This window comes from Hippocampus zosterae, chromosome 7 (genome assembly GCF_025434085.1).
Source record: "Hippocampus zosterae strain Florida chromosome 7, ASM2543408v3, whole genome shotgun sequence".
NCBI classification, from domain to species: domain Eukaryota; kingdom Metazoa; phylum Chordata; class Actinopteri; order Syngnathiformes; family Syngnathidae; genus Hippocampus; species Hippocampus zosterae.
The window spans coordinates 1527909-1555423 of NC_067457.1; the positions used below are offsets into that span (position 1 = coordinate 1527909).

The window sequence follows — 27515 nt, forward strand, 5'->3', positions numbered from 1 at the left end:
GCGTTCGGGTTCGGTCCGTGGATAAACGAGCGGCAGTTTTGCGGGTCGCGACGCCTTCTACACAAAACCGGTGGACGAGGGGAGGGTCTGTCTGCGCTCCTTGCCGCCTACCTCGGGGGCCCCAACGCTCCATTTGACAGATTGAGTACCTGCCGCGCTCGCTTTGCATCAAAGGTGACGCGCCCCCACCACTTTTTATCGACGGTCGTTGCAGTCAAATCATACATCGACTACTTACTAGTCTAGAAAAATAGCATTCTAAATTATGATGTCGCAAAAAAAATAAATCATGAAAAAAATAAAAGAAGAGGTTATAACACCACAATGCTAATGCCCGTCAAAGGCGTTTTGCATTCTTTTGTTAGCATTAAGCTAACCTTTCAGAGCCTGAGAGTGACACGAAAGCATGTGAAGCTTTTTTTTTGGGGGGGGGACGCATTGTTCACCGTCTGGCAAACCGCTTCATTTTGTAAAGCGCTTTGAATTGACTTCACGTTCCATCCGGCAAAAAAAAAATAATAATAATAATAATAATACATCTGCAGAGCAACTCCAAAATTTTGGGAAAAAAAGCGAGTCGACTCGTCACTTTGACCCCAATATGTATCTATTCACAGTCCAATGTTTTTTTTTTTTTAACTCAAAGACGCCACTACCCCCGCCCTCCCCCCGGGGTGACCCACCCCCCAGGGCCACGCGATGCCGGCTGCAGCGAGCGAACGAGCGAGTGCTCTGCCAGTCATCAATACGGGTTCCTTCCGTAGGTCACGGGTTCAAATACAGTTCACCGCCTGAGCCTGGCCGCGGCAAAGCAAACCCCGCCGCCCGCCGCCCGCCGCCCGCCACCCGCCACCCGCCGCGTATTAGGACGTGCAAGCGGCGCGGTATGACGCCACTATTCCAGACTATTGTTGTTTTTGTTTGCGTTGCGTGTTTCCCTGACGCGGCCTCCTCTGACCGGCCTTTCGATCGCGCTTCCGGGCCTTGTGCCAGCTCGCCAGAACCAACACGTCGCGAATGTATCGGCGGAAAATGTCACGCTCGGTTCACTTCTGGTGACGTCCGGTCAAAATGTTTGATCGCTGAGCACGTTTGCTTCTCTGCTTTGAGGTTGGGAGTTTGAATCTTGGCTGCGGCCTTCCTGCGTGAAGGTTGCTTGTCCTCCCGTAATTGCTTCATTGATTTCTTGTCAATATTCATTCATTCTGAAGAGTCCATTGAAAAAAAAAAGAGTTGTTTTATTTATCTCTGAAAGAATGAAAATGTTCCTTGCAGGTTCCTCATTCTTGTCATGACTATTATCTGGCAGAGGCGCTCGCAGTCGAGCGGAGTGGTTGTGTTGTGACGTGTGCTCAGTGCGGTTGATGTGGTTTATGTGGCCACCTAGTGGGCGGAGGAACACTTTCGACATGCCACCCCCAAAAGCTTTTGGATCGACTGGACTGATATCAAATGATCACGCAGCGACCGCACGGTTTTGTCATGCACAAAGAACGAAAGCAAAAGTGAAACTTTCTGCTCGGCTGCGGGATTCGTCGCGCCGCCCGTCAAGTTCTGGGAAAGCCCGAAGACACCCGCTCGTGCGTGCTCTTGAATCGATTTGGAATAACTCCATCAATTGACAATAACGTTGAAAAAAGGAGAACGAATTCTCGAGTTGGAATCAGCCTTCAGCTGATGGAACGTTTCCATGCTTGCAGGTTCGTGTGGTTTTGTGGCCCGGATGGGCGGTGAACATGATCACTTTTTCCTCTTCCTGAGGTTAGCGGCCTGCTTCTGAAAATCTACGAGCCATATTTAGTAAGGGTGTGGGGGGCATCAAATGTCAGTGAACACACACACAGAAAATGCATATTTACAAAAGTGGCCACCGGTGAACTTGATGGGTGTGCAGGCTGAAGCCGCCACAGTTTCCTTTTTGACTGTGAATAGCACAAAAGGTATTTTTCTCATTTTTAAAATGTGGCTTTGGTGACGTTGGGGGGATTTAGGAACAGTGTCAACTAGCACAAAGCCATCAGGCTGCTGCTAGAAAGCAAAAAAAAACCCCAAAATATGGCAAGAAAAGCCTACTAGAGCATGCAAACTTTATTGGAGTTTATTCATCGGCGCTTCAAATCGTGGCCTTTTTTGGGGGGGGGTCACAAAAACCTGGCCTTTGAACAGGGGTGTGTAGACTTTTTATATCCACTGTATGCGCAACAATAGTGGAGTGTAAAGTTCTGTAGAGTCCCAAGTGACTTATAAATGAATATGAAATGGAAACCAGTGAAGGTTTTTAATTGAAATTGAACGGAGAAGGCGAGTTTCAGTGCAAGTTTATTGGTTGGACTATTTACAGAAACAAAACGAAAAAAAAAAAAGTGACATCGAGATGTCAGCATTGTGTCCTTTTGCCTCACCATCTGGTAAAAAGCTGTTTTGGTCTCCTGAGTGGGGGAAAACGTCGTGGAAAAACGTGATTTGTTCCTCTGCTTGGGTTTCTTTTTGAGTTCTCCTGAGTCAACGTAGAAAGAAAAGAAAAGAAAAGAAAAGAAAAGAAAGCAAGAGGTGGAGGTGTCCACACAACCACACGTTTTTCATGTAGGTGGCACAGAAGATCATTCACTGATAATTTGCTTCGGAGAAAAAGTCTGATTCATGACAAGTGAAGTCAATGGGTGTCAATTATCGGTGCATTTTATACAAGCGTGCCCCCCCCTACCCCCCTCCCTATCATTTCAGTTGCCCATGGCTGAGCTGAATTTGCTTTTGCTCAATCAGGGGGAAAATCTAGTGACGGCTATTCAAATTTTCTGAGGGATGTTTGCATCATCGGTTGTGATGTCATCATTCCGCGACACACATGGCAGCAAAATAGCCCTTAAAAAATTCAGAAAGGAGGGGAAGGTGTAGAAATGTTCCTCGGATCTTCACGAAACGTTACTTAACCCCCACAATCCCTTTTTTTAATTTTTTATTGATTTTGCTGATGCGGTGTTATAATGACGGGCAAAAAAAAAAAGAAAAAAAAGACGGCATCTCTAATCGGCCGGAAGTGCTCGTGTGACTGATAAAACCTCAGATGAGCTGACATCAATGTTTTTAAGGTTCACCAGCAGAATCAAGATCAATTCTCCTCAAGACGATTAGCATTTTTTTTTTTTTTTTTTTTTTTGCTGTGTAATATTGAAACGGGCGGTCGGGCCGACATCGTATTGTGTGGGTACACTAAACGGACAAAAGTATTGGGAAACCTCCAGGAAGAAAAAATGTGGGTTTTAACATACACAAAGTTACATACTTTGCATACATTTTGGTGTTTTGTTTTTGTTTTAAAGACCATATTAAAAATGTAATTAGTTGGCCCATCCCTGGATAACAGACCCACGACTTTTTGTTTTCGTTTTTTTCTTCTTTTTTAGGAAGACTCCCAGTGCACCTTGTCTGTGTTTTCCTGGACATTACATTTCTGTCACTAGCCTCAAACGTGCTGCAAAAATATAAATCCTTTTTTTTTTTTTTTTTTTACACTATGAATAATATCACAATGTAAATAAAGGGGCGGGGGGTGAGACAGACACAGAGCAGAGACTAAAAATTAGCATAAAGTGCTTAGCACTTTATGCTAATTTATGCTAATACTTTTTTTTTTCTTTTTTTTTTTAACAGGCCGCAAGCGTAAAAGGTATAACGTGAGTACAAATGTTTGTGTTTCATGCCGGACGCATTGTTGTTAAAGCTTGGACGGTGAGGGTGACACCAACATGCAGAGCCACTGGACCGCCATGATTAGTCAAAAAGCACAGGACAGGACTCACAAATCCAAAAGATGGAGCCGTGCACTGGGGGGGGGTTCTAATTAGGAAAATTCCCCAAATTCCGATGGGAATTTATCAGCAACTCCCCCCCCCCAAAATTACAACCCCACTTGGTCGTTGAAATTGAAAAAATACTCAAAAGAAAATCATTAAATTCCCGCAAGCCTCTGACGTTAGTCGTCCGGTCGCCATGGCGATCATATCTTGCTGTTCTCCAGGTGGGAGTCAATGTGCTTGATGAGGGCGTCGTCAGGGTAACCGACGGGGAACATCAGCTGGCACAACGGGCAGCTCCGCACGTCGCTCTCCTCCGTCTCCATCCAGAGCTGCCGAGCGACACAGGTGGCCGGTTAGACGCCGGCGCGCTCGCCGCGGACGCCTTTAACGCATCACGCCTGCTCTCGTATGAGTCACCGCGACCGCTCGAGCGCGATGTGGAATCAAGACCCGACTTGCCGATCATGACTCACTCGCGCTCTGTCCGAGCCCACGCTCGCACCCTTGAGCAAAAACATCAAACGCCAGAGGTCACGTTAGCGTCAGCCGACGTGTCTACGTAGCCTGTCGTTTGCGCTGAAGCAAACATCGAACTCTTATTTGAACGACTGTGGAATTAGTTTCAAGCGTGTTCAATGGGTCTGGAACATGTCCGCAGGGACAACATTTAAAGTAAAAAAAAAAAAAATGGAGGTTAGTAATGGTTGATAAATTAGCAATATTGTGATTAGCGATAGCTGTTAGCGCGCCAGCATGGCCGGCATGCAGAAATGCGTAGAGGATCAACACTCACATTGATGGAGGGCCACGACTGAGCGTGCTCGGCCGATACGTAGCCGGGCTGGGGGTGGCAGCCCAGGGCGTTGGGGCACTGCGGGGCGGGGAAGGTGGAGCAGGACGCCGGACCCCTCATGGCGCCCGCGGGCACGGCGGCCGAGAGCGCGCCCAGCGTCCTGGGCGGGCTGATGGGATGCCGGCAGGTCCACTCCTCCTCGTCTTCGGAGGACTGCGGGGGGGGCGGCGGCGGGGCCTGCGCCGAGGGCGGCGGCGGCGGCTCAAAGCGCAGCGGAAAGGGCGTCTCCCTGGGGTGGCGCACGGCGCTCTCGTCTCCTCCGCCGCCGCCACCGCCGCCCTGGTGGGGCGACGACGCCCCTCTGTGCTGCGAGCCGCCATGAGGCGAGTGCTGGGCTGTCTGTTTGGAGTAGCCCTCGGCGAAGGGGCGGGGCTTAGGCAGCGTGGACACCGGGTCCAGGGAGAAGCGCGGCGGGCACTGGTACGCCGACGGGTCGCTGACTTCCGAATAGCTGCGGCGGCCCTGGAAGCTGGCGCGCAGGTGCTGGCTGGGCGGCCGGCAAGAGTACGAGGCCGGGCCTGCCTCGCCGACGTCCAGCAGGGGCGAGCGGCGGTGCGTGTCGGGCGAGAGGCGCTGCGGCACGGGCGAGCGCCGCTGCGGGATGGGCGAGTGGTGCGCGGGCGGCGCCGCCGGGGAATGGCGCTGGGAGATGGGCGAGTGGCGCTGCGACCCGGGCGAGTGGCGCTGGTGGTGGATGGGGGAGTGCCGCTGGACTGCAAGCACACGGTTCGCACCCGTCACGTCACGCGCGGGTTCTCGTTTGCGCCGAGCGCCGCTCCGCCCGCATCTAACCCCGTGCGTCTTTGCAGATGGCTCACCCGGACTGTGCTGCTCTTGCGAGGCTTTCCTCAGTATCTCCGTCTGCTTGGAGCTCAGCGCTCGCAGGCGGCTCAGCTCCTCCGTCAGCTCCGTGTAGGCCAGCGCCAGGTTGACCCTGGCGGAGAAGACGAAGTGCACGTATGGACGCTTTTTCATTCTGGAGCATCGCCGAACTTCACTCTGACTTGGTAAGTACAGTCGACCCGCCATTTTGCCGTCGAATCAATGGCCATTTGTGGCAAACGGGAAGACTCTCCATAACAACCCAGGCTAAACTTAGCTCGTCCCAAATCAGTCTCGCTTGACACAAATGACTACTTTTGTTCCTAAAAATGCTGAAATATCTTCTCGGGCTCTACTCAAGAGTTGTGCCGTTTACACGAAATGCTACAAACTACAAGAAGGGTTCATGAGGGGGTTAGGGGTGGGGGGGGGGCGGCCCTCAGTGGGAGGATGTGAAAGCAGTGAGTAAAACCAAGAGATGGCAGCGGCCTGGAAAGAAAGAGCGTACCCCCCCCCCCCCACTCCTCCCCACACGCGCACACACTCATTCTTGACTTTCACGCTTCTCTCCTCAAAGCTCTTGTTGGCTTTTGCTGAGTGGGAGCTCTCACTCAAGCCGCTGTGGTCTTTTTTTTCATGCTTTTGCTTTCCCGGTTTCATTTTCGTTTTTGGGCTGCGTTTTCTTATATCCAGTCAATCAATGAACATATTTTGGGCGGGGGGGTGGGGGCGCTAACAAATGTTGCAGGACACTGCGTGTGCTTTGGCCCGAGCGTGCTTTACATCTGGCTGCATCCTCGCGTGCCCCCCCCCCACCCCCCTCCCTCACTTACTGCTCGTCTCCCACCTTCTTGATCCACTCCACGTCGCACTGCTTGCACGGCGACGACATCTCCTGCCAAAGTAGGGCGTGAAATCAGCTTAGGGTGCACGCCGCACATAAGTGAGTTAGCAAATTTGGATCTTTGTGTATTTATTTTGGGGAAGGGGGCGGGCGCTAAGCATAAAACATACAGCAAACTAGACCCGAGCACCTGTGTTGAATTGAGGGGAGGAGCTTCATTCAGTCAGCAGATAGCCTTGTCTAATTGAAAAAAAGTGATTTGTCGCCCTCTTGTGTTCATAATGTGGAAGGGGCAAAAAAAAAACCCCAAACCAAATAAATAAGCAAGTAGCTTCCTGCCACTCACCCTGTCCCGCTGGCTGCCGTGCAGCTGCCTCACGTCCTCCTTGAGACGTTGGCACTGCGCCTTCAGCTCCTCCTCCCGCTGACACGCCCCCTGGGCCTCGTGCCGCGCCCCCTCCAGCTCGGCCTCCAGCCGCTGCACCTTCAGGTCGGACAACGCGTCCAGGCTGCGCGAGCTCTGCAGCGTCAAGGCGGGACAGTCCAGCACTGGATGGACACCGCAGAGCCAAAATGAGCCAAAATGTCGCCCGCAACGGCGAGGGACGCTCCAAACGCGGCGTTTGGAGGGGGAAGCGTTGGCGTGCGCTCGCACTCACTGTGCGCGTCGGGCCCCGCGTGCAGCTGCAGGTACTGCATGTCCTTGCTGTGCAGCTGCACGTTGAGCTTGTGCAGAGAATTGTCCCGTTGCCGCAGCGCCGCCTCCAGGCCCAGGATGCGCTCCACGTGCTTCTCCACCAGGCCCGTCTGCAAGCGCACATCGGTCGCGTGGTCAACAAGAATACGGGCCGAGCGAGCCGGCCCGGACGTGCGGACACAGACCATCTTGTCCAGGTCCCTCTGGAGGTTGCCCTTCTCCATGTGGATCTTCTCGTAGGCCTGGATCACATCTTCCAGCTGCTCCTCGCGCTCCTTCCTCTTCTGCAGCTGAGGGAGCAGAAGACACAGAAGACACTTGGCGCAACTACTCCCGCAAGAAGAAGAAAAAGGGGGAAAAAGCGAGGAGACCGAAAAGAGGCCGGTAATGCGGCGAGGGAGATGTTGCGTAAGAGGGAGGAGGTCCTTTTAGGACACGATAGCTTCATCAGAATCAACACTTGATGCGTCCCAGGACGCTTTGCCTTGTTTGCGGTGCGTCCTCATTACAAGACGTAAGCCAGTCGCAAGCCCAACACGCGCCGAGTCCTTTCCGGTTTCCACTTCTACTTCAAAAAAGCGAGCGACCAAAAAAAAAAAAAACCCGCGGCAAAAGCAGGCGGCCCCGTTAGGCAATCAAAGCGAATTTAACACACACACACATGGTGTGCTCACAAGCAGGAAAAAAAAAACACAAAGCCATCAATCGGACGAAACCATAAATTGCTAACGAATATCTTTGCCATGCAAAATCTCATTTCATTGGGACTGATTTTGAAGTGCGAAAAATGCCCACCTCGTGCGTCAGGATGGTGACCCTCTGCTGCAGGTTGTCGTTCTCCGAGTGCAGCAGCGCCGTCTCTTTGCTCTCGAAGGAGCAGTAAGAGTTGGCGTCCTCGCCGAACTCGCTGATCATGGGGAACTGAAAACGCACGGCCACGTAGTTTTTATCCTCTGCAAAGAATGCAGCTCGTGAAACTCTTCCTCATTTGTGTCGGAGTGAGTATATTTTACCGCCCCCTGGTGGCCAAGTCACGCATACCAGAAGGCGCCGCCATGAAAGAATCATTCTGCACAAATTTTCCAACTTTAAAAAAATATATATATTATTATTATCAATTCAACCTGTTTGTCTCAATCCTGTTCCATTTTTTTTCCTTCAAAATTTCAGAATAAAAGCCCAACGTGGGCCGCTCACGTCCATTTTGGTCTCGTGGATGATGAGTGCTGCGAACGACGTGTACGTGAGCGCAATAGGCCAATTCCTGACATGAGAGAGACGTGTTATGTAAGCAACATAAAGGAGCACATTTGCATTTAGAATGCCTTCCATCAGCTTCGGGCATTTTATTTCTTCATTTATTTATCCCCCTCTTCCCTTTGCGCGCCGACTGCGTGAGGACGGACGGGCTTGAACTACCTTTTTCCATTTAGCCAAACTGCTTCCTTTCCCGTCTTTTGCTCAGTGAAACAGTGAAAGGCACTGAGGGCCCCCAGAGACCGACCCCTACCAGACTGCTCCACTCCAACAAAACGAAAGTACAAGAGAGCAGTTTTGAGCACGAAAGATGTCATTCCCCCCCCAAACCCCCCTTAAAAAAAAAAAAAAAAGACTGATCTGTCTCTGTGGGCTCTGAGCACACTTGCTAACAGGATTATGTGTGGTGCTCTTGTCGAGGGAGTAAATAAAAAAGAAAATCCTCTTAGTCCCAGTAGGTGGATTATTATTTATTATTTGGCTTGTATCTTGAGGAAAATGTTGTGTCGATCTATTTGTTTGCTTCTTGCGAGCCTATTCCAGCTGAATTTGGGCCAGAGGCGGATGCAGAGCCATTTTGCTCTGTCCAGGGTGCTGAAGCCGCAACATTTCCATTGAAATCAATTGAAAGCAATCGGAAAAGCCCAAGTGGAAAAAGTTGGAAGTACCCCGAAGCAAACACAAAGCGCCTGGCAAACGCGAAGCGCCGCCTTCACCTTGATCTCGTAGAGCTTGAGCTTCCTCTTGATGCTGCTGTTCTCGCGCTCCAGGCCGCCCAGCCGGCTCTTGATGTCCTGGTAGGCGGCGATCAGGGCCAAGTGCGACGGCGAGTAGACGTCGGCGGCGGTGAGGGGCGGCGAACGCCACCCCACTCTGCCGCAGACGTCCTCCTTCAGGCCGCCGCCGCCCTCGCCGGCCCCGCCCAGCAGGCCCAGCTCGCCGCCGCCGCCGAACAGAGACTGCATGGCCTCAACCTGATCTCACACACACACACACACACACACACACGCACGCTCATTAAATATGAACCGATTTGCTTTCAAAGGAGACGCGAGCACATGTGAGGGTCACTAAATTTGGCAGGACAGACTCGATAGACTCTTGACCTTTCAAAGTGTGTTAGAAGGGCTCCCTCTGGTGGTACACAAAAGAATCACTAAATTCATTCCTCAAACTTTTCAAAATTAAGAGCTGATGATTTGATTTATTTTTTTTTTCATTCAATACAGCCTCTCTGTTCCATTGTATTGAACTTGAGTACAATACATTTAAGAAGCGTCTTTGATTGGCTGGAAGCCCCTGTGATGTCATCATTGAAGGTGGCTGAGCCAGCTGACTGGTCGCACGGTGCCAGCGACTTCCCGGCCTTCCAGCCACTCAGCGGCGTGAGTCAGCTGCCGCCCCCGGAGCTATTTTCATCTGCTGCTTCCTCCATGCCGATGCAGCATCAGACCATCTGCGCCCCACCCCCCACCCCCACACGCCCCCTTCGGGCCCGCCTAGCGGTGAACACACGGCGGCAGATGTGGCTAAATCCGTAGACATGGTATTTACGTCCGATCACGCCTTGAGCGCTGAATCGTACGCGCACGGCGTCAGGCTCCGGAACTATTGACATCACAGTGTGCAATTTTGCTCATCCTGTTCATTTCAGCATTTACACTTTGCAATCATCAGCATCTTTACACATGATATATATTTTTCTTTTCGCACTCACTAGTTGTTACTTATTCTGCCTAAATCATATACCCCGCCTCTTGAAAACAAAAGAAATAGTTTCCCAATGTGCTCGTGTGTGTGCGCGCATGTGTGTTTAACACGGGAGGCTCCAGTATCGATGCACGAATCCAATCCAGCGGATCCATACGCAGCGCCTCTCTGACCTTATTAAGTGAATCCGTCAAATGTTGTTTCGCAGCCGGCGGGCACACGAATGAAACGAACGCCATCCGTTGGCTTTGGTTGGCACTTTTTCCTCAGCGTTTTGATTGTCCTGTGCCAGAAACAAAAGTCAACTCGGTGGTTTGAACTTCCTGTACAAATGTACAGCAATAGCAACATCATTTTGTTTTTTTTAATGAACCCCGAAAGCTCATTTATACTATTCAACAAAGAAGAAAACAAAAGGGGATTTTTGCTGTAATGATGCTAATGAATGATATAAACATAAATGTAGTTTATTTTTTTAAAGCATGTCCTTATTCAGCAAAAACCAAACTAAAATACCTCACAGGATTTTTAAAAAAAATCCTCACGCTCACTGCCCTCTTGTATTTTTCACCTCCGACACAATTGAGCACATGCACCCATTATACTTGCCCAAACTTTACACACGCCTATAGTGTACCGGATCGCACACACACACACACACGCCCAACTGCACACATGTACATGCAACTGCAATTTTTGCACGCACCCGCATCTCTTCGCCCGTAAGCATCCGCCCACGCACCCGCTTTATGTATGTGGTTCACGCATTAAGCGTGGAGGTGAGCAGCTGTGGTCGTCATGCATGCACATGACTGATGTTCGGTTGAAGGAAGCGACAAAGACTGCAAATTGGCCGCGTGTGCGCCTTTGTGGCAAAGTGTTTGTGATGACTCTCGGCGTCCTTGTCCAAGGGCGCACTTTGGGTTCTCACTCTCTGAGATGGATGTGTGTGTGTGTGTGTGTGTGTGTGTGTGGTTGGAGGAGTCTGACCCTAGAGTAGGAGTCTGACCGTGCTTGCTATGCATGTGAATTTGCTTGGTGTCAGTTGCTCTTATTGTGGTAACCATGGCGACGTGTCATCCTTCTTCTCTTCCCTCGGCCCGTCGTGTCTTTATGGGGGTGGGAGGGGGGGCGAGGGAGCGCCGAGAACAACAATGACGTGACGGGGAAGTGCTTGAAGGAACGGCGACAACGGCGAGAGGCCCTCGATTTAGCGCGTTGCATTTCAGATATTAGACGGTGTCATCGGCAGCCTGCTGACTGGATTTCATTACACAAGTTCGACGAAACTTTCAGTCCGGTCAGCTGCGCTTCGTTGCCGTATTTCATTCTCGTCTCCTTTCTATGATCAAATCTATCAATCGGTGTAGTGGATTGCGATCCAGATATTAGAGGGTGTCATCAGAATGCGCTCATTTGTTTGCAGATAGAATTTCATGCCAGGTGTTAGACTGTAGCAGCTGCTTTTGTTTCCATTTATTGACCTTTAGTCCTTTACGGCAAAGGCCAACCGCTATCTTATTATTATTATTATTATTTTCATAGCACCAACAGCAGTAAGAAAACGTTGCTGGGCCCTACTGGGAAGCGCGAGTGGATATTTTTAGGCGCTCCGCCGGGAATGCGGGCCGTCCAGCAACTGGCAAGTGGGTAACCTGCTTTTTTTTTTTTTTCCTCGAATGGATCCCTGCTGAGCATGGACGTTTTATCTGGTCGTGCAGTACTTTAGGGTAGACTGCGGAAAACAACGCAGTCTTTTTTTTGTTGTTTTTTTTTTCCGTCAGTCAGTCTAACCTCCACCTGGCCACTTCTAAAGGAACATCTCGTTCGGCCTTTCTGGATGTTCTTTGCCGCGTGAGTGATGGCTTTGCCTCCTCTGGCTTTTCTTTGTCTCGCCTCCTCCTTCCTCCCGCCCCGCACGTCGGGTGCCTACTTTGTCCTCTTTCCAGGTCGCCATGGTGACGGGAGGTTGCGCCGCCCGGTGACGGCTGGTCTCGGCTCCTCTGCTCGGTTGTAACTCACCAAGGTGACCGGTGAGGAGGCAAAGGAGAGATCAGCTAACATCTCGAGCGGGGCGTGGAAAAACGGATTGGTCGCCAATTAATCTATCCAGCCATCCAATTTGACTCACAGATAAAAGCGAGCGGGCTTGTCATGCTCAAATTCAACCCGCAAATCCAATTTTGGAGACGGCAGCCCCGGCCAACTAGGGAGCCGCGCTAACTGGCCCTCGACATCAAATAAGGCCGAATATCCACGCGAGCGTCTTCCCACTCAAAGCTGGTCACGGTGGAGGTGTTGTTTTCCACAAATCCTCAAAGAGTCGCTTTTGGCACGGGAGCAGCTGAGAGACGCGCGCGTCAGCATTTTTCTTCGCGCGACGCCAGCCGCCAGACTGTCTGGCCGGATGTCACGTGCGCGCTCAAAGCCACGCTCGGACTCCAGCCGGGGAATCGACGACGAGTGAAAAACATCTGGAAAATGTGGCAGGGTTTGAAAGCGATGGCAAACGACCCTTGGGGCCTGCCTGCCCGGCGGCCCGTTTCTGGAAACGTGGCCGTGAGCGAGCCGTTCGGCGTGGGAGAGTTTCACCGGAGCACGTCAGATGATTTCTGTAGTGTGTGAGGCTATTTCTGTTGCGTGTTTGTGTGCTTGAGTGAATCCTTTTTTTTTTTGCTCGCATGTCTGACAGGATTTCCTTTATCCGTACGAGAAGGTTACAATAGCATGTCCTCGATGGAGTTTGTCTTACGTAAAGCTCCTTCTCGTACTTCCTCACACGTTGTACTATGGGAGCCGAGTGGTAGGCGGGCGGGCCACGTACTGCGCGAGAGTTGAACACAATAGAGGAAAAAAAGAAACGATGGCAGCGTTACTTCCTCCTCCAAACGATCTCATATGTGGTGTCCAAGCTCCGCCCCTCCCCGAGCGCCCGGCCGCTCAAAAAGGCACTCGGTAAATTACGCGGCTAGCTAGCTAGCTAGCAGGCGCATTGCTACATTATTAGCGAGAGCTTTATCAGCGCTTTTTGTCAGTGGTGAGTAACTTGATGACTTTTGGAGGCTGACTCCATTTTTGATTTGATTTTTGCTTGATATTTAACGGTGCGAGCACTTTTTGAAACAACTGTTTGCTGCGTGAAGTAGACCAAATGGAATTGGATTGGGGGAGCGCCGCTTATGAGAACCGCGCCGACACATCTGCTGCTTAGGTGGCAATTTTCTCACCCTGATTGCGTCAGTACCACACACACACACACACACACACACACACACACACACACTAATGTCCAGGTGGCACAAAATTGAAGAAGACAAATCTTCCGCGACAACAGCACAAAATCCCCCCAAAAAAGCAATTAATTACAGTGCATGGGCAGCATCATGCTACGCTAACTCATCACCTAGAACACGTTGCGCAACTCAAGTAAATGTAAAAAAAAAACTCTTCGAAACAGTAGAAATGTTGTGTTTATGGTCAATTGTTTTTACCGAGAGCAGAAGGCGTACAGCGTTACTATTTGATAACGTGTTTTATGTTATGTGTTGTGTTTATTATTTTACTTTATGTTAACTGTTTTGTAAAGCGCTTTGTTACAGCTGCCGCTGTTGTTGAAAGCGCTATATAAATCAGCATGTATTGTATTGTATTGTATTGTACAACAGACAAATAGAAATCGATTCAAATATCCTACTTATGATCAAATTCTCCACTAGATGGCGTGTTTGGCCGCTACAGTAATGAGAGCTTTTTCTATGATCTGTTCGGATGCCTCCACAAGTAGTTGAGTCCTCTTTCCAGTCCTTTTGTCAGCGTTCATGGCCGCAAAGTTCATATTTGTCATCAACTTTGTCACGTTCGATTTGGGCTGCTGAAAATGTTTCGGGGCTCCTTTCGTCTCCTCGCTATAACTACTTCGGTGCCAAAGGTGGGCTACTTTTGCAGAGTCCTCCTCATCCTCCCCAACATCCTCCTGTCTGCGTGTCCTACTGACGTTGCAGTCGTGTACTAAAAGCGCACAAAAAATTGGAACCTTTTATGCGGTGACATGACGCTGTGTGTGCGCGTATCCATGACTGTGTGTGTGTGTGTGTGTGTGCTGCAACATCACGCCAACATGGCTGCGCGTCCACGAGCGACGTGGAGGTGCAAAGAGGAAATTTGAACTTACGCTCTGCTGCCGTGCTGAAGCGTTCCGCCGTGGGGGCCATGGCCTGGGTGCAGCTTGCGGCGAGCGGGCACGTCGGCGCAAGAAAAGGCGCTGCTCCTCCTCCTTCTCCTCCTCCTCCTCCTCCTCCTTCTCCTCGCGTTCGCTCTCCGGAGCAGCAGAATGGAAGCAAGCGGGAGAGGCGAGCACAAGCACGCCGCCGGTAAGTCGCTCGTGTGCGGCGGGGGCTCGGCGTCACATCGCGCTCTGTGGATGATGATGAGGAGGAGGAGGAAGAGGAGGAGGAGGATGCTGATGATGCTGATGATGTCGCGCGAATAGCAGCGTCAGTCTGTCGGCGATGACGCCTCGTTCATTAAGAATGACGATGGAAATGTTTCATATTTTGCATATGATAGCAGTGCGCATAAAATTAGTGATGTCAACTCAGATGACCTCCCGTGTATTTTGGGGCAATGGAGATTAGAGACTTTAAAAAAAAAATTTTTGGTGAGTCTACTCGTGATTATCATGCCCACCACGTATTGTGAAGTGAAACTGACCTCAGGGGCTGGATTTTCAAAACATTGAAAGGACCACGGGAAATGACCACATTTGAACCTAGAAAGGCAGCGTCAAACCAAAATGGCTTTCCAGGCATGAGACTTTTTTTGTGGGTCGACTGACAATGAAATTTCATGTCGCTCCGTCAAACCGGATTTTGGATGCTATGCATTTTCAAAACATTCCTAATTGACCCTTAAATTGCCACTTCAAACCAAAAGGGCTGAATATTTTCACACATGGCTTTTTTGTGGGTCTTTTTTTAAGATTGACGCGTGCCAAATTTAAGAATAACAAGGAAATGGAGTCACGTGACCTGTTCTGCTTCTCACACCCATCATTCCATTTATCATGACGACATAATAACCTCTGATGAAGCCTGCACCACTTTGCCCCCACCACAGTGTAACCACACACACACACCATAATTAAATCTGCCATGCCCGCTAATAACGTGTAATGAAGCTCACAGTACTTTGCCGCCACCATAATGGAACCTCACACACACACACACACTCGCCCGGGAATTGTCTGCGGAGGAAATGAGTTGCAAAAAAAAAAAAAGGCTCCCGCATGTGGACAGAAATTGTATTGCAAGTCTTTTGACTATACGTTGAGCCCCGGATGAACCTAAAATGGAAGTGGCCAAATTGAACTGATGAACCTTTCTCTGTCATTTTGGGCATGGGTGCTTGAGACTTTTTTTGTGGGCCTACTTGTGACAGACATGCCGACCATATTTCATGTTGCTATGAAACTGGCTTTGAGGATGGAATTTTCCAAATTGACCTTAATTGGCCGTTTCATACCAAAATAGCGGACCTCTTTTCCTTTCTTGACTCATTTTTGCGGATCTGCTTATCAGAGTCCGGAGAGTGCGGTCAGCTCCTCCTTTCCGACTCTTTTGTTTTATTTTGGGGGCAAAGCAAACAGGCAAGGCAGCCGGCAGCAGCGTGCACAATAAATAACACGCTGGTGGGTGTTTCTTATGTAAGCGCCTCTATATAACCTGCTCGCTTGTGATGTTCCTCATCCCTTTTTCTTCACTGATTCATTCCAGGGTCCTGCGGCCAAGGAAAGATCATTTTACACGTAGAAGGCGTTCATTGGTGCAGTCATCCACCACAATTGTGACTGTCATGATCCCGGGAGAACAAAAGTGTACTTGCGTCAGGTATCGAGTGAAAGATCAGCACCAAGCTACCTCTTTGTGTGTTCATTATTCCCATGTGGTGGGCTTTAAATATCTGAATCCTCATGCTAAACTTCACACACACTGAGATTGATGTGTGTGTGTGTGTGTGTGTGTGTGTGTGTGTGTGTGTGCGTGTGTGCGTGTGCGTGTGTGTGTGTGTGAGAGAGGTATCAGCCTGACCCCTGGTACCTCCGCCATTGAGAATGAATGGGCAATATTTCCAACGGCGTTTTGCCTACCACACCGCCGTCTGGCGACCACCGTTGGTACTGTTGACCCCTGGTACCTCCGCCGTTGAGAATGAATGGGCAATATTTCCAACGGCGTTTTGCCTATCACACCGCCGTCTGGCGGCCACCGTTGGTACTGCCGACGCCTGGTACCTCCACCGTTGAGAATGAATGATGAATTTTCTTATTCTTTCAATCCGACCAAGATTGTGTGTGTGTGTGTGTGTGTGTGTGTGTGTGTGTGTGTGTGTGTGTGTGTGTGTGTGTGTGTGTGTGTGTGTGTGTGTGTGTGTGTGTGTGTGTGTGTCACAACAATGAGTTGTTCCAAGTAGGCATCATCTCCTACACGATGCAGGTCGTGGTCAAGTTGCGCCACTTGGTAAGGCCACGCTGACAGCGGGAATAGGTGCTGATGAGCAGTAGGAATGCCGGTTGATGGAAAACTACCAAGGGCAGTAGAGGCGGAGGGGGAGCCAGGGGGGCAGTGTCGTGAGAGTAATTCAACCCCTCCCAAACACACACTGCCCAGTGGAGAGTTTCCAGGGGATCAACAACTGGAACAGTGATGATACGAGTGGTCTTCATTTACTTATTGTACTGAAGTCACCCCCGTCATCAAGCCTGACGATGTTGCTTGGCTTTCAATATCCCTTGCTTGCATGCCATACATCCAAATCGGTCTTCCATTTCTTGCCAAACGCTTTGGAAAGTCTGTCAGAAATCAAAGTTGAGGATGTCTGCACCACTCATTCTTGTCAACCTGTATGACACACAAAACGCCGCCTGAACGGCATAAACAGTAAATGGCAACGATTTTTTGCGAGATGTTAAAAAGATTGATTGTCACAATGGCCTGAGATGGCCCACCACAAAAAAGATTTGGGCACCTTGACTGAAATCCAAAACGTTACATGACGATGATTAATAAGAGCTTGTGTTTCGATGAGCAACAACAAGGCGACGGCTTTGTGAGGACAATCCCGACTCAGCAGCAGCTTACATAACGGGAGTGTGTGATGTCGAGCGAGACTGTCACGTTCTGTCCGAAGCGATAGCGATCGCTTCGTGCAGAACAAATGAAATAAAGGTTGGATCCCCGGAGAAACAGACAACGAAAAAATCTTGTCAACGAAAAAATGTCTTTAATGACAAAAGAACAGAAAGAGCCCGACAGGGAAAAACGGTAACACAAAACGCTGGTCAAATAAGGACCAGGAAAATAACTATAAGGGTTCACTAACAGAAAACGCTCGCGGAAAAACAACACGACGCGAGGAGGATCTGAATTTGGCGGAGAATAAGAGCAATACAACAACTAGGAGCAAAACGCGAAATAACGGCCGTAAGGCAAAAAGGCACGGGTCAATTGACAATAGCAAAATCGAGCGCGGGTGCAATATGGCACGGTGTGTAATTCTCCGGCAGTGAGATGACTGCCGGAGTCGCTTGATAAAGGCAGGTGAATTACCCGAAATTAACAACAGGTGTGAAGTTGGGGAAAAGAAAGCCCGCCCCCTGCAGGCAGGCACGGAACGTGACAGTACCCCCCCCTCAACGGACGCCTCCCGGCGGACCACCCGGTTTGGAAGGGTGGGCGGTGTGGAAGTCGCGCAGAAGGGACGGGTCAAGGATCCAGGAGCGAGGCACCCACTGCCGCTCCTCAGGCCCGTAGCCCTCCCAATCGACCAGGTATTGGAAGCCCTTGCCCCTGCGCCGAGAGTCCAGGATGGCACGAACCGTGTACACCGGGTCACCGTCGACGACCCGCGGAGGGGGCGGCGGCGTGGGAGGAGGAGCCAAGTCACTGGAAGAGACGGGTTTGAGAAGGGAGACGTGGAAGACGGGGTGGACCTTCATGGTAGGAGGTAGACGGAGCCTGACAGCAGCCGGGTTGATGACGGCCTCGACCTCGAAGGGACCAGTGAATCGAGGACCCAGTTTCGCCGAGGAGCCGGCCAGGCGAAGGTCCCGAGTAGCCAGCCATACCTTCTGCCCCACCAGATAGGAGGGGGCCGGGCGCCGACGACGATCCGCGATTCGACGATTCCGGGACGCCGTGCGGGACAATGCCGCCCGGGCCTCCCTCCACACACGATGGGCCCGCTTGAGATGATGCTGGACGGAAGGGACCTCCACCTGCCCCTCCTGTGACGGGAACAGCGGCGGCTGGTAGCCGTAGGCAGACATGAACGGTGACCGGCCGGTTGCGGAGGAGACGAGGGTGTTGTGCGCATACTCCACCCATGGCAAGTGGTCGACCCATGACGCGGGACGGTGGAGACACACACAGCGGAGGGCCGCCCCCAGATCCTGGTTGGCGCGCTCCGCCTGTCCGTTAGACTGGGGGTGGTAGCCGGAGGTCAGGCTGGCAGTGGCTCCGAGGGACCGGCAGAACCGCTTCCAGACGCGAGACACGAACTGGGGCCCCCGATCAGACACAATGTCCGTCGGAATGCCGTGGAGGCGGAAAACGTGTTCGACCAGGAGGTCGGCGGTCTCCAGCGCCGACGGTAACCTGGACAAGGGCACAAAATGAGCCGCCTTGGAGAAGCGGTCCACGATCGTGAGCACGACCGTACGGCCCCGGGAGGGGGGAAGGCCCGTGACGAAGTCCAGAGCGATGTGTGACCAGGGGCGTGGCGGAACGGGCAACGGTTGGAGCAATCCTGCCGGAGGTTGACGGGAAGACTTGCCGCATGCGCAGGAGGTGCAGGCCCTGACGAACTCCGTCACGTCGCTCCGGAGCTCCGGCCACCAGAACCGCTGGGAGACGAGTTGCACCGTCCGGCTCACCCCCGGATGGCATGCCACCTTGGATCCATGCCCCCACTGCAGGACCTCCGAGCGCAGGGACGGAGGCACGAACAGTCTCCCCGCCGGACACCCCGCCGGCACCTGAACCCCCTCCAGGGCAGTCTGGATTCGCTGCTCAACCTCCCACTGGACGGCCCCCACGATGCACTGAGCTGGGAGGATGGTCTCCGGGGGCCGGTCCCCTCCCGTGGGGTCGTAGAGACGGGAGAGGGCGTCGGGCTTGGTGTTCTTCGACCCGGGGGAGTAGGTGAGAATGAAGTCGAACCTGGTGAGAAACAAGGCCCACCGGGCCTGACGGGGGTTTAGTCTTTTGGCGGTACGGAGGTAAGCAAGGTTCTTGTGGTCGGTGTAAACGGTAAAAGGCTCCTTTGCCCCCTCGAGCCAGTGCCGCCACTCCTGCAAGGCGGAGACAACAGCTAACAGTTCGCGGTTGCCCACGTCGTAGTTGGATTCGGCCGCTGTGAGTCGACGTGAGAAGAAGGCGCAGGGGTGCAGCTTCTGGTCGATGGGCGAGCGTTGAGACAGCACCGCCCCCACCCCTGAATCCGAGGCGTCCACCTCTACAATAAAGGGAAGATCAGGGTCAGGATGTTGAAGTACAGGGGGACTGGTAAACGCCGCCTTTAAGTCCGTGAACGCAGCGTCCGCGGTGGAATCCCACTTGAACGGGGTCTTAATAGACGTCAGGCGGGTCAAGGGGAGCGCCTTCTGGCTATAGGCCCGGATAAACCGTCTATAGAAATTGGCGAACCCCAGGAAACGCTGCAGTTCTTTACGATTAGTGGGAACCGGCCAGTTCGTGACTGCCTGTGTCTTGATGGGGTCTGCTCGTAACCTACCCCGCTCAATGATAAACCCCAGAAAGGAGATTACGGGAACATGGAATTCACACTTCTCTGCCTTGACGAAGAGCCGGTTTTCTAATAGGCGCTGTAGCACCCGCCTAACATGTTGCTTGTGCTCCTGTAACGACCGGGAGAAAATCAATATATCGTCCAAGTAGACAAAACAGAAGATGTTGATCATGTCTCTTAGCACGTCATTTATGAGGTTTTGGAAGACGGCAGGAGCGTTAGTGAGACCGAAAGGCATCACTAAGTACTCAAAATGGCCTAGAGGGGTCTTGAAAGCGGTCTTCCATTCATCTCCCTCCCTGATACGGACCAAGTGATAAGCGCTGCGCAAATCTAACTTGGAGAAAATGGTGGCGGATTGCAATGGGGCGAAAGCGGAATCTAACAAAGGTAGTGGGTATTTATTCTTTATGGTTATCTCGTTTAACCCACGATAGTCGACGCAGGGTCGCAGAGACTTGTCCTTCTTTCCCACGAAAAAAAACCCCGCCCCTAACGGTGAACGCGAAGGTCTAATGAGGCCTGCGGCGAGCGAGCTGTTTATGTACTCCGTTAGCGCCTCGCGTTCAGGCCGAGACACCTGATACAGCCTCGAGGTCGGCAACGGAGCGCCCGCCTGCAGGTCTATTGCGCAATCATAGGGGCGGTGTGGAGGTAAGGAGCGCGCGCGGTCCTCGCTAAAAGCCCCCTTGAGGTCCCGATAGCAATCCGGCACTCCGTCAAGGCAGATATCCTCGGAGGGTGTGACGCGTTTATACCCCCCGACGGCTGACTGTAGACAGTGCTGATAACAGTACGGACTCCAACTATCTATTGCTGGGCGCGCCCAGGAAATTACGGGGTTGTGTACCCTAAGCCAGGGTAACCCAAGGATAATAGGGGCATTGCGGGATCTCATTACCAGAAAACGCCGATGCTCGACATGGTTACCCGACAGTTGCAGTTTCAATGGCTCTGTTCTGTGCGTAACGACCGCCAGGAGACGCCCATCGAGATCGCGAACCCGCTTTCTATCAATAAGCTCCTCCAAGAAACAACCCAACTCGGAGGCGAGCTCGGTGTCCATCAGACAATCGTCTGCTCCTGAGTCTACCAGGGCCCGAACCCGCCTCGACCGGGAGTCACCAAATATCTCCCCCTCAAGTTCCAGTCTGTTGGGGTGTCCCGATCGCGCGTCGGCCTGTCTAGGCTCGGGGGTTAACGCGCGGGATCGTGACTCACAGTACTCGGGGTAGACGTGAAAAGATGATCCCGGAGGGCTGGTTGTGGCGTGAGGAGAGGTTTGGGTGTTGTCTCTGGTCGTACGACGGCTGGCACGGCGGCTTCCTTGCTCTCCGCCAACGTCCTTGCCACCCAGCTGCATAGGTTCCGCCGCGGGTGTCGTCTCCCGGAATACTCCCCGATGTTCCTCACGATGGGGAGAGTGTCGATACGGGAAACGGTTTCCCCCACGCTCCCGGCCCCGCTCCCTCAAACGATTGTCCATGAGGAGAGCGAGGTCAATCAGCTCCTCCAGGTCGGTGCTGTGGTCACGGGTCGCCAGTTCGTCTTTGAGCTGAGAGTTCAGGCCGCGTCGAAACAGTCCACACAATGCTCGATCACCGTATCCGCTCTGTGCTGCCAGAATCCGGAACTCGATCGAGTAGTCGGCGACCGATCGTCTTCCCTGGTGGAGGGCAAGTAGCCGACCCTCTGCCTCTCGGCCCCGCACGGGATGGTGGAACACCCGGCGAAAGGCTGTCACGAATTCAGGGAACGATGATCGGAGACTCGGCTTGGATTCGCTGGTCGCAATCGCCCATGACGCCGCCGGACCTGTTAACAAACTCATGATATAGGCCACCTTGGCAGCATCATTAGCGTAGGCAGACGGCTGTTGGTCGAATACGAGTGAGCACTGGTGAAGGAAGTGACCACACTGCCCATGCTCACCCCCATAGCGAGGGGGGTGTGGAAGCGATGGTTCCCTCGACATAATGGGATGAGAGGGGAACGCTTCCGAGGTGGCTGGATGGCCCCCGGAGGAATGGGGTCTCCGTTCCTCCACCCGTGTTAGACAAGGCTCGTAATCGTCGAGCCGATGAGCCAGCATGGAGACCGCGCCTCGGAGTTCCGAAATGGCTTGGCCATGCTGACTCAGCTGTTGCTCTTGTCGTGCAAGAGCGGACAATATTTTTTCGACGTCTGCGGGATCCATGGTGGCCGGAGAATTCTGTCACGTTCTGTCCGAAGCGATAGCGATCGCTTCGTGCAGAACAAATGAAATAAAGGTTGGATCCCCGGAGAAACAGACAACGAAAAAATCTTGTCAACGAAAAAATGTCTTTAATGACAAAAGAACAGAAAGAGCCCGACAGGGAAAAACGGTAACACAAAACGCTGGTCAAATAAGGACCAGGAAAATAACTATAAGGGTTCACTAACAGAAAACGCTCGCGGAAAAACAACACGACGCGAGGAGGATCTGAATTTGGCGGAGAATAAGAGCAATACAACAACTAGGAGCAAAACGCGAAATAACGGCCGTAAGGCAAAAAGGCACGGGTCAATTGACAATAGCAAAATCGAGCGCGGGTGCAATATGGCACGGTGTGTAATTCTCCGGCAGTGAGATGACTGCCGGAGTCGCTTGATAAAGGCAGGTGAATTACCCGAAATTAACAACAGGTGTGAAGTTGGGGAAAAGAAAGCCCGCCCCCTGCAGGCAGGCACGGAACGTGACAGAGACACATTGTTACCCTGACAGAGCGTTTCTGTTCAAAACCAACACTGGCAAACTTCCACGGAATCTTCTACTTGGGGGGGGGGGGGGGGGTGCGGGCCGACCGGCGGACCAACCAAACACAGATGCCTCTTAGGGCCAGGGAAGTCCAAAAAAGGGATTTTGGCTCTCTTTTGTTTACTTATTGAAATAACAAGGCAATATTGAACAGGTTCACCTGAAGGCATCACACAATGCCAACATTTGTCAGATGTTGGCCACGGCATAAAAAACACTTGCCGCCACGGGTGCCACCAGAATGTGTCTTTTTGAATAGTGTCACAAAAATGTATGTCAGCTCCTGGCGCCACGAGAAAAACAAGAGTTTCCGGTTGTCGTTATCTTTGTTGTGTTATCTTCTTGTGAGACAGAAATGGCGAGAGTAATTGACGCCCCCGAAAAAACGTTTATACCAACTATACTACAGTTGTCTAAATGAAGCGGCTACCGTATAACATATAACACGGACCTTACAACTATTTGCACTGTGTAATTTAATAATGATGTAACATTCTTTAATTTTAATCGCTGGAGCGCAAACCGTACAATTGCAGGAAAGGATTTCTATTCTACTGCATTCTATTCTATTCGGGATGGCGTAATGGTAATTTACGAATGTCAAACGCAAAGAAGTGGGGCTTCACATTACTTTGTCGCGTTCTTGACGAACGAAACTCGGGCAAAGGTCCTCCTGTCCAGCAGACGCATAACAAACCATCCCACGCAGCTCCCATTGGATCAACCGGGAGATAAACAGAGACTGTAACTCCTCCCTTAGAGCTTCTATTGGTCCAACCGAGGTAGAACTAGAAACCCCCGCCGCCTATTGGCTGTTCATCGTTAGTCCCCGCCCCGTTGTTTAAGGCGAGTTTGAGGGGGTTGTCTGACGTCGCTTACTTGCCGCAGCTGGTGTGCTCGGAGTCTCACTCGGCGGTCGTGATCTCACGTGGCATCCAGCATGAAATTCGTTCGCTCTATTATGAAGAACGCCGCGCTGGCGAGTCTTCCCAAACACATCGAGCATTTCTCCAAATTCTCCCCTTCGCCGCTCTCCATGAAGCAGTTTCTCGACTTCGGTGAGTGTCGGATCGCCATGCAAAACGAGCACGGCTACGTGACTTAAGGAGAATACTGCTCATTGGAATTGCTTTGGGATATCGTGCCACACGGACGCTATTTTGTATTTAATTTGATTTGCTTGAAGTGAATGTCATTCAATTCCATAGTGGAATGAATGTGCCGCAATAATCCGGCCCGTGCATGGATGCTGGTCATTTGAATCCAGTATTGCGTCATATATGACTGGACCCCTCGGGAAAGAGGTTGGAGATCTCAGGAAATTCTTTCTAACATATTTCAAATCAAAATAAAGTAGTGACTCATGTGATATCACGGCCACCGCAGAATTTTTTGGCTGTCAGTGATGGCAAAGAGAAAGGTGGTGGGGGGGTTATAGAGGGGGTAAAACTACTCTGGCGATGTTGTCATCATGATACAATTTGGAAGGCAAAAATGAATTCATCTCTTTGTGGTTGTACAGTATTTGCAAAAGCGGAAGTGCCCTGAATAAATACCAATGGCATTTAAAAAAACAAAACTTTTTTTTCCCCAACTCCCTGTTCCCTAACGCTTCCATTCTTCCATTTTCATCATTCGGAATGCTCAATTGTTCCTTCACGTTTTTCCCAATTGTGTCTCTGCAGGATCCATCAACGCCTGCGAGAAAACATCCTTTGCATTCTTGAGGCAGGAGCTGCCGGTCCGGCTGTCCAACATCATGAAGGAGATCAACCTGCTGCCCGACAAGCTGCTCACCACGCCCTCCGTGCAAACAGTGCAAGGCTGGTGAGTGCGCGTCTGTCTTGCGTCAGGATTCGCTCATGGTCGCAAATGTTTGCAAAACATTTGCCAGACGTTCGCCGGCAGTTTCAGTGATTTTTCTTGTCAGAAGGAAATGTGTTCAAAATTCCCGCGCGACCAGAAAACCTTTGCGACCTCGAATGAACCCTGCCAAACTCTGATGGGAACGCGACATTTGCCGCCTCACAATTGTTCGCTGTTCAGTGGGATCATGGCCCAAGCCCCGTCACGGAGAAAAAAAAAAAAGAAGTGATTTTATTCAGTGCACAATTTCAAAAATGATTGGCAGACTGCAATTAGCACTGCCTACCCAGTTGCATTTGGGAATTATTTTGCAGACCGCCCCCAAGCGACTACAGATTAATGAGCGCTGCTTGAACTAATACAGGAGCAACAATAAAAAAAAAAAAAAAAAACACGCGCGCAGCCACTTGCACACAATGAACTAACCCCGCAAGAAAAAAAAAGCCTCTGCAGTGGAGTCGTTTTTCAACATATGCATGTCGACTGACGTCGCACACTCGAAATAACACCAGCGCCCTCTGACCAAATTGTACTCGCTACTGTCGGGGGTGGGGGGCCCGTTAGAGGAGGCTGCGGGAGGAGAAGGGTGGGGGTTTCCTCCCTTAGCTGTGAACTTTAGCCCACTTTCTCCTCATGTGCTGGCTTGCATGTTTATTCCACTCTGTTGTGAAGGAGGGGCAATTTGACACGTCCGTGTGTGTGTGTGCGTGTGTGTGATGTCAGGTACATCCAAAGTTTGATGGAGATCCTCGACTTCCTCCACAAGAACCCGGACGACCACAAAGTCCTTGGAGAGTAAGTTGAATTGCTTCCGTACCCAAAAGACAACCAATTATTTTTGTTTATGGTATTCAGTTACGTAAAATGAAACTCGTCATGCTAACCGTTACCGAGTCAATGGCGTTTTGCATTGTTTGTTAGCATAAAGCTAACATGGCTTTCTTTCGGCCCCTGGTCTGTCCAGGTTTGTGGACGCCCTCGTGACCATCCGTAACCGCCACAACGACGTGGTCCCCACCATGGCTCAGGGCGTGATGGAGTACAAGGACGCCTTCCCGCAGGACGCCGTCACCAACCAGAACATCCAGTACTTCCTGGACCGCTTCTACATGAGCCGCATCTCCATCCGCATGCTCATCAACCAGCACAGTGCGTAACCGCGACGACGGGGGGACCCTCAGTGTGCGTCCGGACGTATTGAAAAACGATCCCCCGTCTCTCTTGCCAGCACTCATTTTTGACGGCGCCACCAACCCCGTGCACCCCAACACCATCGGCAGCATCGACCCACACTGTCAGGTGGGCGACGTGGTGCAGGGTAAATGTTGGCCTTGTTCTTACAGTGTTCCCCGGAAATATTGATCAACGCCGATATCGGTGGTTCGCAGTTGCATTCTGATCGATTGGACAAACAAGTGCAACTACGACTTGAACTGGACTTATGCGGTGATTCTTTAATGTGCCACTAGAGGGAGCCAGTTTGCACTTAATACCTCAATGATCAGTATTCCCAAAATTTTGATTTGAGGGACTTGGGAGGGGGGGGTCTGCTCTCCCCCTGGCATGCTCTGACGAGCGACTTCCTCATACTTCTTCAATACCAATGACATACTGATGAGACAAGGCTTTCGGACGATTATTATTATGATAAATATGGTCGTTATTCAAAGGTGCGTGGGGGGAAAAAAAAAATTATTTGCTTTGTGTTTCAGACGCCTTCCACAGCGCCAAGATGCTGTGCGAGCAGTATTACCTGCGCTCGCCTCCGCTCCTTCTCGAAGAAATCAACAGTGAGTGCAACGTAACCCTCGCCGATCGTTGCGTTCAGAAATTAGCAGCACTTGGGCTGAAGTCGCAGCCGAGCAAGGCGGACAAATATTGACGCGGAGAACCGCCCGGGCGTGAAAAATTGCCCACGAGTGAGTGGTTGATGACGTTCAAGTGACGAGTGTTGTTTGTTTTTTTCTGCGCAGCCAAGAAAACGCGGCAGCCCATCGGCATCGTTTATGTGCCGTCGCACTTGTATCACATGCTGTTCGAGCTCTTTAAGGCAAGGCCGCCGACACTTGCGCGCAAATACTCCTCGCCAATACGATGACTTACGCTGACTTTATTGTCCTCCTCGCGACCAGAACGCTATGAGGGCGACCATCGAGACCCACGGCGACGGAGAGCTGCCGGCCATCCGCGTCCTGGTGTCTCTTGGGGGAGAGGACATGTCCATTAAGGTGCGGAGTACACAAAGTTGCCGCTGTGAATTTTGCCACTTAAACCGAGAGAGGCGCACTCAAAAGTCAAAACAAATCGTCACCGGCGTCATCCGCCCCTTCGCCGGCAGGTGAGCGACAAAGGCGGCGGCGTTCCCTTCCGGCGGATCGACAACCTCTTCAGCTACATGTACTCCACCGCCCCCGCGCCGCAGATGGGCGAACACGCCCGACCGCCGCTGGTGGGTCCCGCTGCCGCCTTGCGTCACAATCGCGATTCCCAAACGGGAGCGGGGTTTGAAAGACGTCCTTCCCATGCGCGCAGGCCGGCTTCGGCTACGGGCTTCCCATCTCGCGTCTCTACGCCAAGTACTTCCAGGGCGACATGCAGCTCTACTCCATGGAAGGCCACGGAACCGACGCCGTCATCTACCTGAAGGTAAGATCAAGTAACGGGCCGCAGCACATCATCATTACTGCGGAAGGCAACTTTTTTTTCAACAGCGAGCTCTTGTGCGCTGTGTCTCAGGCGCTGTCCACGGACTCCATCGAGAGGCTTCCGGTGTACAATAAGACGGCGCTGAGGAACTACAAAGTGAGCCAGGAGGCGGACGACTGGTGCATCCCCAGCAGAGAACCACTAGACCTGAGCAACTACAAGGTGGCCAAGTGAAGCCCAGCACCCCCCCAACCCCCCCTCCCCCCACACACACACAACCTTCGCCGTCCTGGACCAATCAGACGACGGCCTGCTCTCACTTGAGTTTTAGCGGTAGCATGTGGTTTTTGGTTTTCGACATGAATACTCCCGCCCAAAGGATCATCAACGAATGACTCGTAAGCATTTATTTGCTGCATTCTTTGAACAAATGGAAGTCA

General features: G+C 51.6%; 3 protein-coding genes across 5 annotated transcripts in view; 2 read left to right on the forward strand and 1 right to left on the reverse strand.

Annotated features, from left to right (window-relative positions):
* myo1d (myosin 1D) overlaps positions 1-27515 on the forward strand; it is a 53150-nt gene that overhangs the window by 2264 nt on the left and 23371 nt on the right. The window contains exon 1 of one of the 3 annotated variants that reach the window (XM_052072159.1): positions 1344-1355. The exons of the other annotated variants lie outside the window; for them this stretch is intronic. The gene's annotated coding sequence lies outside the window, so the exon portion shown is untranslated. Of the gene's footprint in view, positions 1-1343; positions 1356-27515 lie in introns of those variants that run through there. 3 annotated transcript variants of the gene reach the window in all.
* Positions 3601-14507, reverse strand: tbkbp1 (TBK1 binding protein 1). The gene is made up of 10 exons (XM_052072162.1): positions 14152-14507; positions 8987-9244; positions 7809-7934; positions 7199-7303; positions 6976-7123; positions 6663-6865; positions 6306-6367; positions 5469-5584; positions 4591-5363; positions 3601-4126 (listed from the first exon to the last, which is right to left on the reverse strand). The coding sequence occupies exons 2-10, from the start codon at positions 9233-9235 to the stop codon at positions 3998-4000; spliced, it is 1911 nt and encodes a 636-aa protein (XP_051928122.1). The 5' UTR covers positions 9236-9244; positions 14152-14507; the 3' UTR covers positions 3601-3997.
* On the forward strand, positions 23427-27322 carry pdk2a (pyruvate dehydrogenase kinase 2a). Its single transcript, XM_052072165.1, has 11 exons — positions 23427-23621; positions 24249-24390; positions 25153-25224; positions 25394-25578; positions 25658-25747; positions 26142-26219; positions 26403-26479; positions 26562-26657; positions 26768-26878; positions 26962-27075; positions 27166-27322. The coding sequence occupies exons 1-11, from the start codon at positions 23504-23506 to the stop codon at positions 27307-27309; spliced, it is 1227 nt and encodes a 408-aa protein (XP_051928125.1). The 5' UTR covers positions 23427-23503; the 3' UTR covers positions 27310-27322.

What these genes read in the sequence shown, in the direction of transcription:
- tbkbp1 (XM_052072162.1), bottom strand. Translation starts at nt 9,235, where the DNA reads ATGCAGTCTCTGTTCGGCGGCGGCGGCGAGCTGGGCCTGCTGGGCGGG. An exon ending in ACGGCAGCCAGCGGGACAGG is followed by an intron (nt 6,368 to 6,662) that starts GTGAGTGGCAGG and finishes CTACTTTGGCAG; the next exon opens with GAGATGTCGTCGCCGTGCAA. An exon ending in GCAAGAGCAGCACAGTCCGG is followed by an intron (nt 5,364 to 5,468) that starts GTGAGCCATCTG and finishes GTGTGCTTGCAG; the next exon opens with TCCAGCGGCACTCCCCCATC.
- pdk2a (XM_052072165.1), top strand. Translation starts at nt 23,504, where the DNA reads ATGAAATTCGTTCGCTCTATTATGAAGAACGCCGCGCTGGCGAGTCTT. An exon ending in GAAGCAGTTTCTCGACTTCG is followed by an intron (nt 23,622 to 24,248) that starts GTGAGTGTCGGA and finishes GTGTCTCTGCAG; the next exon opens with GATCCATCAACGCCTGCGAG. An exon ending in ACGCCGTCATCTACCTGAAG is followed by an intron (nt 27,076 to 27,165) that starts GTAAGATCAAGT and finishes GCTGTGTCTCAG; the next exon opens with GCGCTGTCCACGGACTCCAT.